General features: G+C 37.1%; 1 protein-coding gene across 6 annotated transcripts in view; it reads left to right on the forward strand.

Annotated features, from left to right (window-relative positions):
- Nucleotides 1-12,830, forward strand: part of NELL1 (neural EGFL like 1) — a 936,371-nt gene that overhangs the window by 7,110 nt on the left and 916,431 nt on the right. For 4 of the 6 annotated variants that reach the window (XM_035266029.3, XM_035266032.3, XM_035266031.3 and 1 more), the window contains exon 2: nt 1,295-1,423. The exons of the other annotated variants lie outside the window; for them this stretch is intronic. In XM_035266029.3, the coding sequence (XP_035121920.3) occupies nt 1,295-1,423 (129 nt within the window). The remainder of the gene's footprint in view (nt 1-1,294; nt 1,424-12,830) is intronic. 6 annotated transcript variants of the gene reach the window in all.

A 12,830-nucleotide genomic window follows, 5' to 3' on the forward strand; every position in this document is an offset into this window, starting at 1 on the left:
CAAAGGGAAGCCTGATAGAAACTGAGAAGGCAGTTACTTACACTTTATCTGCCTTGGTAATAACAGGTTTCAGCTCCAAAGAGGCCTTCCTGACCAACTGACTGTTGACAGAAGCCTAGCAGGTCCGGTTTTCTAACAGGAAAAGAATAAGTAAAGTGTACATTTCCTTCTTTAAGACTGTAGGACTAGGGTTAAGGTGGGAGGACAGGCAAGGTTGTGATAGCTTATGATGTCCCAGTGAACATTCACGCAGTGGGTGCAAGTTCTCCAAATCTTGCCTCAGTGACTGCATTACTGTCAGATGAGAGTTGACAGCTGTTGCTGATTAAAACATTTCCAACAGCACAGTCAGAATTGCACTATTGAGGTGATAAGTGTAGCTAGACACAGCTTTTATGAACGGCTTAAACACAGTCCCTCAGAGTGCTCACTAGCCTTATCAATACTTATAGTTGGAAATCACTTTGCAATCATGAATGAATCATTCCTCAGAGCCCCCTCTGGGTGAGAGGCATCCAGGAATCCTCTTAGATGGAAATATATATTCATTATTCTAGGGATTCTCCTTCCTGGCCAGTCCCTCTGTCACCCTTCTTCAGCAGGGACAGGGTTCCTTTCCATTTTCTTCCTCTTTAGCATAGGCAGTCATGCCTGATTAATTAGGCAACACTTTGTGGAGGTGGTAGTGTCAGATTTTGCTACTGCAGCAGCTGTCTCTGAGGCAGGTGGATCAGGACCACAATCTTGTATCCAGAGTCACCACTTCTGTAAAGCCTGGAAACCCAGTTTCTTCATAACTCACCTGACAGCAAAACCTATCCTGAGTTGAACTCATTTCATGGCAAGACTTGATCTAAACTGATATCAGCCTATTTATAATCTTTATTTATGCCAATTAGAGAAGTATGTTTTTTTGCTTCAGAAATATTGTATTATAGGTGCTGAGTTAGATTTTGCTAAAAATGTTACCTAGAATGAAGTCTATAGGCCATATTACCTTTCTAACATATGGCACCTTCTGAATTCTGAACTATATTTAACCTCAGGGGTTTTGGATAAGAGATTATTAATCTGTAATGGGGAGTGGGTTTGGGGGAAGGAACAAAGAAACTACAGTATTAGTGGGGTGAGAGAGAAAAGATTTGTTTTTCTTTTCCCTCCATAGACAAGGACTCCAAGCATTCATCACTGGCTTCCTTGTATTCCCTGCCACTCCCTGACCCTGTAACCTCTGCTCCATAATGCTACTAGCAGTCTGCATTTTAAGCCCAAACAACTCTTTGTTCCTTTCCAGTGGTGGGCTTTGGGATGGACCCTGACCTTCAGATGGATATCGTCACTGAGCTTGACCTTGTGAACACCACCCTTGGAGTTGCTCAGGTGTCTGGAATGCACAATGCCAGCAAAGCATTTTTATTTCAAGGTAAAGGCACCTCCTTTCTTGCATGGTGGCAGAGGCTGGGGAGGAGGGTCTGTCTGGGGAAGTGCTCATCTGGTGTGTGTTTGTCTGGAGATTGCCTTTGCTATTTCTTTTATGTTGCTATCCTGAGTGTTTAGATATGCAGGGGGTATTCTGAGGGTAGGAGGGAAGCATTAGAGGTCATGGTGGTGAAATATTTGGTTTGTCAGTGAAATATTTCCTTGATGATTTTGGTGAGGATCTAAAGTGGAATGAATTTATAAAATACTTGAAAGCCATTGACCGGCCATATTATTGTGAGAGGATATTTCTCTAGCTGTTATCTATGTCTTTGCCTGTACTTATACCTATACCTTTATTTACATCTTTCATCTAGGGGATAGGCTACAGGGATGGAGGAAAACTTATGGCTGCATTCTCCTTGGAGTAGAGCTTACTCAGTTCTGCCCATTATAAGCTTGACTACAATTCATTAAATCATTCAGCAAGCATTTATAGAGAGACTACGGTATGGTTCTTACAAGCATGGTGTTTCTCGCAATTGTGGAGGCTGTGAAGTCCAAGAACTAGGTACCAGCAAATTTGGTACCTAGTGGGGGCTGGCTGTTTCTGCTTCCAAGATGATGCTGTGTTACTGTGTCCTGTGGAATGCTGTGTTCTCATATCGTAGAAGGGATGGAAAGGCAGAAGAAGAACCAGCTGGTTTCCTTTCCATTCATGAGGGCAAAGACCTCATGATTTAATCACTGCCTAAAGGCCCTACCTCTTAATACTAATGCACTGGGGATTAAGTTTTAATATGAATTTTGAAGGGACACAAATATTTAAATCATAGCAAAGTGATATGTCAACAGATACTTAAATGGATAGAAAGCCTGGTATAGGAAGGGGTGGGGGGGGTCTCAGAGCATTCTGAGCAGAGGAAATAGTATGTATAAAGGTAAGACAAAAACCAACAAAAAGACTTTCACATAGCTGAAGGGTGGTGAATGTCCGGAGGGGGTAGATAGGGGCTAGGTTGCATGGGACACTGTTGGAAGAGCTGATATTCTGCAATGTGTGGGTTTGGATGTACTGATGATTTATGGCTGGTTTCCATTTCAATAGATGGGATACATATCAGAATATTTTTTTAATCTGTTTTAAGTTACCTGTTTTAAGTACAAGGTCTGTCAATGGCTTTGTACTTTACTCTCAGAGAAGTGGGGCCTTTGTAGAGTTTTAAACAGGGAAATGAACTGATCAGATACCGTAGTATGGTGGCCTGGATATTTCTCTATGAAAATATTTGGCAGGGTTCTCTTAACACAGCCTTTTATGGTGATAACAAAAAGATTATTTCAGCATGACTCAACCAACATTATGGAATGAGATTTACATATTTACTGTGCAGATAACTTAAGACTTGTTAATGATATATAGCAAATCTACAGACATTACATAATGATATATAACAAGACTATGGACATAATAATTTTCACTTACTTCTTACTAATGAATTGGTGAAGTATATAAGCTGGGTATGGTTAAAAGACTAGACTGAATCACTTTCTTTTTGCATTGTGCAAGATCTGCTCAGTGACTGTTGAGAGTCTATACGTTTCTTCGTCTGAGCAAGGCTGCTGAAACTATGTCAGCGAAGTTGCTATGAAAACCTCGCTGGTCTGTAAGCTTCAAGAGGGCAGGAGTCCTGCTGAACTACATATTCCTAGATCCTCAGGGCCAACTATTTTGTATGAAACATAGTAGGTGATTAATAAACATTTCGAATGGAATTAAAATTTCTTCTGTACTATGTACCTTATAAAAAAGCTTACTGCTTGCTTTAGTTACTACTATTCATTCATTCCACAAGTGTAGGTCCCCTGGGCAGGAACTCTACTCTCTAATCTGTGTATTCCCTGTTTTGGCAACTGTCTCTGGGATGTCTGCCAAGCTACAATAACTGAGAGATTTTCAGCTTCTTTGGTGGGAAGAGTAACTTCTTTATGGAAGTTTGACTGAAAAGGCCTTTCTCTTATATCTCCTGTGATTATATTGGGCTCACCTAGAAAAATCAGGATAACCCCCATCTCAGGACCAGTAACTTAATCACATCTGCAAATCCCTTCTGTCATTTAAGGTAACATATTCATAGATTCTGTCAATTAGCACCTGGACATTTTTGGGAGCCATTATTTTGTCTACCATGAAGTCTGCCCTCTAGATCCCAAAGATTCATGTCTATCCCACGTGTAAAATGCATTCACTCCATCCCAGTATCTCAAAAAGTCTTAATCCATGATAGCAACAACTCAAAGATTGAAATCTCCCCTAATCTTGGCTGAAAAATTCTACATCTCATTACTAAGTAATCTAAATCAAATATGGGTGAGACAGTGGGTATAATCCTTTTTTGGGGAAAAAAATTCTCTCTATAGTGGTGAAACCTGTGAAAACAGGTTATCTGCTTCCAAAATACAATGGTGGGACAGGCATAGGATACCAGTTATAGATATTTCTGTTCCAAAGGGAGGAAATGAAAAGAAGAAAGGAGTCATTGGTCCCAGACAATTGTGAAATTCAGCAGTGCAAACTCCATTGGGAGACCTGACTCTCAGCTTTCTCTCCAGCTCAGGGAGATTGCCTGAGTTCTGCCTTCCTGTCAGAGCAGTGAGCTATGGTAATTATAGGGCTCATCTCTTTTGTATCCCATCTCTGAAGGATCACTGCCCTTCATTGACTGATGGCTAGTGTCTTGAAAACTGTAGTTTCATCAAATATTCACTATAAATCTAAATTAAATTAATTAAAATTATGTAAAATTGAAAATTAATTTCCTCAGCCACACTAGCCATATTTCATGTGTTCAATTGCTTTATGTGTCTAGGGGTTACCATATTGGACAGTACAGATCTGGAGATGCTCAGAAATTTTACTGTTTCACTACAGCTCTGTTACTGTAGGCAGGCTTCAAAAATCCTGTCTTTTAAGGTTAATGCGTGATAGCAACTCTCAAGCTATTTAAGCTCTCTATCTCAAAGTACTTCCATTTACTTATGATAAAGTGGGGGTAATAATAGTACCTAGTATATGTGGTTGTAGTGAGGATGAAGTAATTAATACATATAAAGTGCTTAAATTGTACTTAGTGGTGAGTGCTCATTAAACTTGAGTCTGTACATTTTAAAGTAATAGGGTATAGCTTTGGCTTTGTTTCCCTCATGTCTATCATCTGCCTTATGTGTTTTTAATGTCATATTTTAACCCAGAGGTAGATTAGGTAGTGGAAAAGACAGAAGATGGGGGAAGGGCAGAAGATTAAAATGAGCATTTTTTGTTTTAATTTAGTTCATTATCACCACAATGATATAAAATAGGTACTATTATTGCCTCCTTTTATCAGTGAGTAAATGGAAGTATATTGAGGCAGTATTTAAGGGTGCCAGTAGATACATCTCTTAATGTCTTTAAGCCTCAGTTTCCTTGTCTGGAAATGGGATGAATAAAGAGACTGAAAAGAACTCAATGACCACATATGGAAAAGCACTTTCAAAAGTGCATAGAGTTAAAAAGCCAATTCATTGTTCTTTCCTTCATTTATTTTTATTTCTCCTAATATTTCACTATCTAATGTCCAGCTGTGAATTGTGTGTTCAGAGAACGAAAACCTTCATTTCAATGCTAGCCTATTAATAATATTGATAAATTTAAATAGAAGACTCACTTAACTGGAAACATTTCTACAGTACCAACTCCAAAGCCTGGTAGGATTTATTTTGGGGCTAGCCAGCTTTTGAGTTATCTTTGTTACTGCTGTCCTTGTAGAGCACAAAGAATTGAAAAAGTAAGATTTTTATTTTCTTCTTGCTTGAAATAAATTTTTTAGGGTGTTAAAATAAAAACTTTAGACAAATTAAGTTTAACAGAATTTAATGGAGCAAAGAATGATTCGTCAATCAGGCATCCCCCGGAACCAGAATAGGTTCAGAGAGACTGTCACTGCCGTGTGGTTGGAGAGGATTTATGGACAGAAAAAGGAAAGTGATGTACAAAAAATGGAAGGAAGTGTGATACAGAAACAGCTGAAATTCTTATAGCTTCGCATTTGCCTTGTTTGAACATTTGGCCTCTGTGGCTGAAACTCGGTGATCAATATACGACGACCATCCTGGCTAAGATGGTGAAACTCCATCTCTACTGAAAATACATAAATTTAGGTGGGCGTGGTGGCAGGCGCCTGTAGTCCCAGCTACTCAGGAGGCTGTGGCAGGAGAATTGGTTGAACCCAGGAGGTGGAAGTTGCAGTGAGCTGAGACCACCCCACTGCACTTCAGCCTGGGCAACGGAGTGAGACTCTGTTGAGAACTCTATACAGTTCACTATGTATAGAGAAACTTTCAGGTGGAATTTACACGGAGGGAGCGTTAGGCTAAACTTAATTTAACAATTCTCCCTTTTAGTCCCCTCTCAAAATTGAGAAGCTGACCAAAACTTTAGGCATTGAAGTGACTCTGTCATTGTCTTAAGTATATTTAGTTGGTCTCAAATATCACTGGGAAATAGTAGAACATGTGAGTATAGGGGCTTCAGTTTTTGTTTGTTTTTGTAGAGGTTAAAGTAGGGGAGTCCTATTTATGTTGGAATCTCCTGTTTTCAGGAGAGAAAAAACACCTGGTCTGTTTTGGTATACATCTTTTTTTTTTTTTTTAAGTTTTAGTTTTTATTATATTATGTTTAGTTTGAGTGACTTCATTTTGGTTTGATCTGATCTGGTCTTTTGGGGACTAGTATATGAGTTTCGTCTGAAAGAAGGCCTCTCCCATAATTTTGTTTAAACTTTTAGTAAGATGTTTTTCTTATTATTTAAGTTTTATGAGTACATTATATGTATATATACACATATGGTATTGAAATATTTTGATACCAGCATACAATATGTAATAATGGTCAGGTATTAATTTAGGCGAGTGTGACAAAAACTTAGGGCTTTAGTGCTATTTTTAGTTATTATTTTGAGTTTTTGGTCTCAGTTATTTATATGTTATGGTGTCTTTATGACAATCCATTTTTGTTTTTTGAGATTTTGTAGTTTCAGTAGAAGAGAGACTATTTTGACATTTTATGAATGGCTGTGTGTAAACATTTAAAATTTTTGAGAGAATGTAGTGTGCCAAGGAGACTATTATGAATATTAGGAAGATAATGTTAAGAATATGGAGCATGTTTTTTAGTTAGGGTCTTTATGAACTAAACTAATATTTGTTTTGTTTTGTTTTGTTTTTTTTTGAGACAGAGTCTTACTCTGTCAACCAGGATGGAGTGCAGTGGCATGATCTCTGCTCATTGCAACCTCTGCCTCCCAGGTTTAAGCAATTCTCCCACCTCAGCCTCCTGAGTAGCTGGGATTAAAGGTACCCACCACCACACCCAGCTAATTTGTTGTATTTTTAGTAGAGATGGTGTTTCATCATGTTGGCCAGGCTGGTTTCAAACTCCTGACCTCAACTGATCTGCCCACCTTGGCCTCCCAAAGTGCTGGGATTACACGCATGAGCCACTGTGCCTGGCCTAGTCTAACTAAAATAGGTCAAAGAATGAGTTAGAGAGTCTATTTGTCTTAACTAAGTAGTCTGTTTTATTAATCCCTTATAATTGAATCCCTATAATGCTCAATGTATGTTTTAATGTATAACAAGAAGTGTCACTAACTGTATAGATTTTTTTTCTGTTTAATTAGTGGGCAATTTAAAGTACATTATTTTGTTTAGTATACTTTTAGTAAGAGAACTTTTTTCTGAGACGCAGTTTCGCTCTTGTTACCCAGGCTGGAGTGCAATGGTGCGATCTTGGCTTACTGCAACCTCCTCCTCCTGGGTTCAAGCAATTCTCCTGCCTCAGCCTCCTGAGTAGCTGGGATTACAGGCACACACCACCATGCCCAGCTAATTTTTGTATTTTTAGTAGAGACGGGGTTTCACCATGTTGACCAGGATGATCTCGATCTCTTGACCTCGTGATCCACCCGTCTCGGCCTCCCAAAGTGCTGGGATTACAGGCATGAGCCACTGTGCCTGGTCTAGTCTAACTAAAATAGGTCAAAGAATGAGTTAGATAGTCTATTTATCTTAACTAAGTAGTCTGTTTTTTTTTTTTTTTTTTTGAGACGGAGTTTCGCTCTTGTTACCCAGGCTGGAGTGCAATGGCGTGATATCGGCTCACCGCAACCTCCGCCCCCTGGGTTCAGGCAATTCTCCTGCCTCAGCCTCCTGAGTAGCTGGGATTACAGGCACACGCCACCGTGCCCAGCTAATTTTTTGTAATTTTTAGTAGAGACGGGGTTTCACCATGTTGACCAGGATGGTCTCGATCTGCCGACCTCGTGATCCACCTGTCTCAGCCTCCCAAAGTGAGTAGTCTGTTTTTAATCCCTTATAATTGAATCCCTATAATGCTCAATGTATGTTTTAATGTATAACAAGAAGTGTCACTAACTATAGATGTTTTTTTCTGTTTAGTGGGCAATTTAAAGTACATTATTTTGTTTAGTATACTTTTAGTAAGAGAATTTATAGAAGTCTGTTGTGTAACCATAGTTTTTGTAGTAGAATTTATTATAGAGGCTATTATGAGAGATAGCTTTTTATTTTTTTAAATTAAAAATTTTTGTTTTATTTTTGCTTTTAAAAATAATTTCAACTTTTATTTTAGATTCAGAGGGTACATGTGCAGATTTGTTCCTTGGGTATACTGTGTGATGATGATGTTTGGTGTATAATTGATCTAGTGAGCATAGTACCTAATAGTTTTTCAACCCTTACCCATCAATCTTTTCCCCCTCTAGTAGTCCCCAGTGTCTTTAGCTGCCATCTTTATGTTTATGTTTACCCAATGTTTAGCTCCCACTTATAAGTGAGAACATATAGTATTTGATTTTCTGTTTCTGCATTAATTTGCTTAGGATAATGGCCTCCAGCTGCATCCATGTTGCTGCAAAGAACATGATTTCATTCTTTTTTTATGGCTGTGTGATATTCCATGGTATGTGTGTGTGTAATATGTATATAATATATATATATATATATATATATATATATATATATATATATATATATATGTCACATTTTCTTTATCCAATCCACCATTGTTGGGCACCTAGATAGATTCCATGTCTTTGCTATTGTGAATAGTGCTGCAACAAACATATGAGTGCATGTGATTTTTGTTAGAATGATTTATTTGCTTTCGGATATATATACACACATATATATTATATACTCAGTGATGGGATTGCTGAGTCAAATGGTAGTTCTGTTTTCAGTTCTTTGAGAAATCTCCAAACTGCTTTTCACAGTGGCTGCGCTAATTTACACTCCCATCAACAGTGTATAAGTGTTTCCTTTTCTACAACAGATGCAGCCTCATGAACATCTGTTGTATTTGGACTCTTTTGAACATGTGTTGTATTTTGACTCTTTAGTAATAGCCATTCTGACAGGTGTGAGGTAGTATCTCTTTGTGGTTTGGATTTGTATCTCTCTAATTATTAGTGATATGGAGCATTTTTTCATATGGTTACTGGCCACTTTTATGTCTTCTTTCTTCTTTTGAAAAGTGTGTGTTCATGTCCTTTGTTCACTTTTATAAGATTATTTGGTTTTTGCTTGTTCAGTTATTTAAGTTCCTGGATCTTAGACCTTTGTTGGATGCATAGTTTGCAAATATTTTCTCTCATTGTGTATGTTATCTGTTTACTCTGTTGATAGTATTTTTTGCTATGCTGAAGCTCTTTAGTTTGATTAGGTCCTGCTTGTTAATATATTTTTTTGTTGTGATTGCTTTTGCGGTATTAGCCATAAATTCTTTGTCAAGGTTGATATCCAGAATGGTATTTTCTAGGTTTTCCTCTAGGATTTTTATAGTTTGAGGTTTTACATTTAAATCTTTAATCCATCTTGAGTTAATTTTTATATGTGGTGAAAGACAGGAGTCTATTTTCATTCTTCCGTGTATGACTGATCGGTTATCCCAGTACCATTTATTGAATAGGGAGTGCTTTCCCCATCACTTATCTTTGTCCGCTTAATAAAGATCAGATGGTTGTAGGTGTGTGGTTTTATTCTGGATTCTCTATTCTGTTCTATCGGTCTATGTGCTTACTTTTGTACTAGTACCGTGCTGTTTACTATAGGTTGCTGTAGCCTTATAGTATAATTAGAAGTGGGGTAATGCAATGTTTCTGTCTTTGTTCTTTCTCCTTAAGATTGCTTTGGTTATGTCAGCTCTTTTTTGGATTCGTTTTTTTTTTTTTTAATTCTGTGAAAAATGACACTGGTAGTTTTATAGGAATTGTGTTGAATCCAAAGATTGCTTTGGATTGTATGATCATTTTAAATAATAGTGATTCTTTTAATCCATGAGCATGGACTGTTTTTTCATTTGTTTGTGTCATCCATAATTTCTTTTAGCTGTGTTTTATAGTGCTCCTTGTAGAGAGATTTCACCTTTGTTGTTAGATGTATTTCTAGGTAATTTATTTTATTTTATTTTTGTGTATGTTATAAATGGGACTGTGTTCTTGATTTGGCTCTCAGCTTGAACGTTTTTCTTGTATAAAAATGTTACTGATTTTTGTACATTGATTATCTATCCTGAAAGTTTACTGAAGTCGTTGATCAGTTCCAGGAACCTTTTGGCATAGCCTTTAGGGTTTTCTAGCTATAGAATCATATCATATCAGTGTAAAGGGATAGTTTGAATTTTTCTTCTCCTATTTGGATGCCTTTAATTTATTTCTCTTGCCTGATTGTTCTGGCTAGCACTTCTAGTACCCTGTTGAATACGAGTGGTGAAAGTAGACATCTTCATCTGTTCCAGTTCTCAAGGGGAATGCTCCCAGCTTTTGCCTATCCAGTATGATGGTGGCTGTAGGTTTGCATAGATGGCTTTTATTATTTTGAGGTATGTTCCTTTGATGCCTAGTTTTTTGAGGGTTTTTATCATAAAAGGATGTTGGATTTTATCAAAAGCTTTTTCTGTGCCTATTTAGATGATCACATGATTTCTGTTTTAGTTTTCTTTATGTATGAATCACATTTATTGACTTGTATATGTTGATTGCATCCCAGGAATAAAGCCTACTTGATCATGATGAATTAACTTTTTGATGTGCTACTGGATTCTGTTTGCTAGTATTTTGTTGAAGAATTTTATATCTATTTTCATTAGGGATGTTGGCCTATAGTTTTAGCTTTTCATTGTGCCTTTGTTTTTGATAACAGGGTGATGTTGGCTTCATAGAATGAATTAGGAAGGGGTCCTTTCTCCTTTATTTTTTGGAATAGTTTCAGTGGAATTGGTGCCAGCTTTTTTCTGTACATCTGGTAGAATTTGGCTGTGAATCCATCTGACTTTTTTTGATTGATAGGTTTTTTTTAAAAAAAATTATTTATTCTATCTCGGAACTTGATACTGGTTTGTTCAGAGGTTCAATTCCTTCTTGGTTCAATTGTGAATGTTTCCAGGAATTTATCCATTTCTAGATATCTTTTCTGGTTTATGTACATAGAGATGTTTATAGTAGTCTTGCATTTCTGTGGGATTGGTTGAAATGTTACCTTTGTTGTTTCTGATTGTGCTTATTTGGATATTCTCTCTTTTTTCTTTGTTTATCTAGCTAGTACACTATTGATCTTGTTTATCCTTTCAAATACCCAGGTTTTGGTTTCATGGCTTCTTTGGGTGGATGTTGAGTCTAAATTTCTTTCAGTTCTTCTCTTATTTTAGTTAATTATTTTCTTCTGCTAGCTTTGGGGTTAGTTTTCTCTTGTTTTTCTAGTTCCCCTTGGTGTGATGTTAGATCATTGATGTGAGATCTTTCTAACTTTTAGAGGTAGGCCTTTAGTGCTATAAGCTTTCCTCTTAACACTGCTTTTGCTGCAGAGGGGTATATTTAAAATTACTGCCATATTTATTTTAAACTATGGCAAAAGGGTTGTAATAAATAATGTCTATCTAGAAGAGAGAAAGCCTTTGGTAATGTTTTTTCATTTTTTTAACCTATTATAGGTTATAAGGAGTGGACTGATGTTTTGTTTGTGCCTGATTATGAAGTAATAAAAATACTATTCAATTTTTTTGGTCCACATTTCAGCATTTATTTCTTATAATCTAACAGTGTCACTGTAACTTTAGAAAAATTACATTTAACAAGGTTTAATTAAGCAAAGAATAATTTGTGAATTGAACAGCTTCCCACTACCCCCACTCCAAACAACCAGAATAAGTCTAGTACTGTCACGTGGTTGGAGAAGCTTTACGGACAGAAAAAAATAAAGTGATATACATAAAATCAAAGTGAGGTATGGAAACAGCTGAATTGTTTACAGCTTGGCATTTGCTTTATTTAAATGCTGTTTAAATAGTTGGCTGCCTTTGGTTGGCTAAAACTCAGTGATTGGTATAGGAGAATGTTACAGTCTATTTACACATCCAGATAGGTTTCAGTTCACTGTGTATAGAAAAACCCCTAGGCCAAACTTACAGGGGAGCAACTTTAGACCAAATTTAGCAACAAATAAGAGATGGTGTGGGGAAAAGAATGAGTGGCTGTGAGTCAGGCTGGCACAGATCTTTAAGCTGAAAATCATCTTAAATACCAGCATTAGATTTTCAAAAATCATTTTGGAATACCTGTGCTTTGCTTTGAATGGTACTCGGAGAAGAAGATCTGAAAGTTTGAAACGATACTTCTCCTTGACTGACAGTGTCTTAGTGTTAAGTAGTTGGGAGGATGTGTCATTGATGGTTCATTTGTAAAAGTGAATTAGAATATGCATGAGTGCAAATTCTTTAATATGTTGCTTTCTTTTTTCCTGCCAGGAAAGTGTTGTCTTTCAGGAGTTCTGCTTCAAAAGAGTTTCTAAAGGAAGAATAGATAGTATCTTTCAAGTAGCTTGTTTTATGTGACAAGATAGAACAAAGGCTAATGTAGCTGCTTCCAGGGAAAGATTCAGGAATTCAGTGCCTATTTGCATCCTAGGCTTTGAGCTACCTGTTTTGGAAGACTTTGATGAACAAGGTAAAGATCTCAGCCTCAACTAAGTTACAGTTGAAAATGGCAAATATGATCTCAGGTACCCTAATTCAGAATGAAAGAGAACTGGCTTATAGTCAAGTGAGGATAAAGTCCTAAGAACGTTCAAGAAAGAAACTTCTTACTGGATAACCTGGGAAAGGGTCTTGGGGGAGGTGATACCTGAACAGACCTTAGAAGATGTATAGGAATTAAATATGTGGTTCCTTTTTCATAGGAGCAATGCCCGTGTGCAATCATTTTCACAAAACAGTGCTTGAGGCTTCAGCTAGAGAGCTCTTAATGCTCAGAAAATCTGAGTAAGATGGAATTACCCAAAGGGTTTGTTTAATGCCA

The sequence above is a fragment of the Callithrix jacchus genome, chromosome 10, assembly GCF_049354715.1.
Source record: "Callithrix jacchus isolate 240 chromosome 10, calJac240_pri, whole genome shotgun sequence".
NCBI classification, from domain to species: domain Eukaryota; kingdom Metazoa; phylum Chordata; class Mammalia; order Primates; family Cebidae; genus Callithrix; species Callithrix jacchus.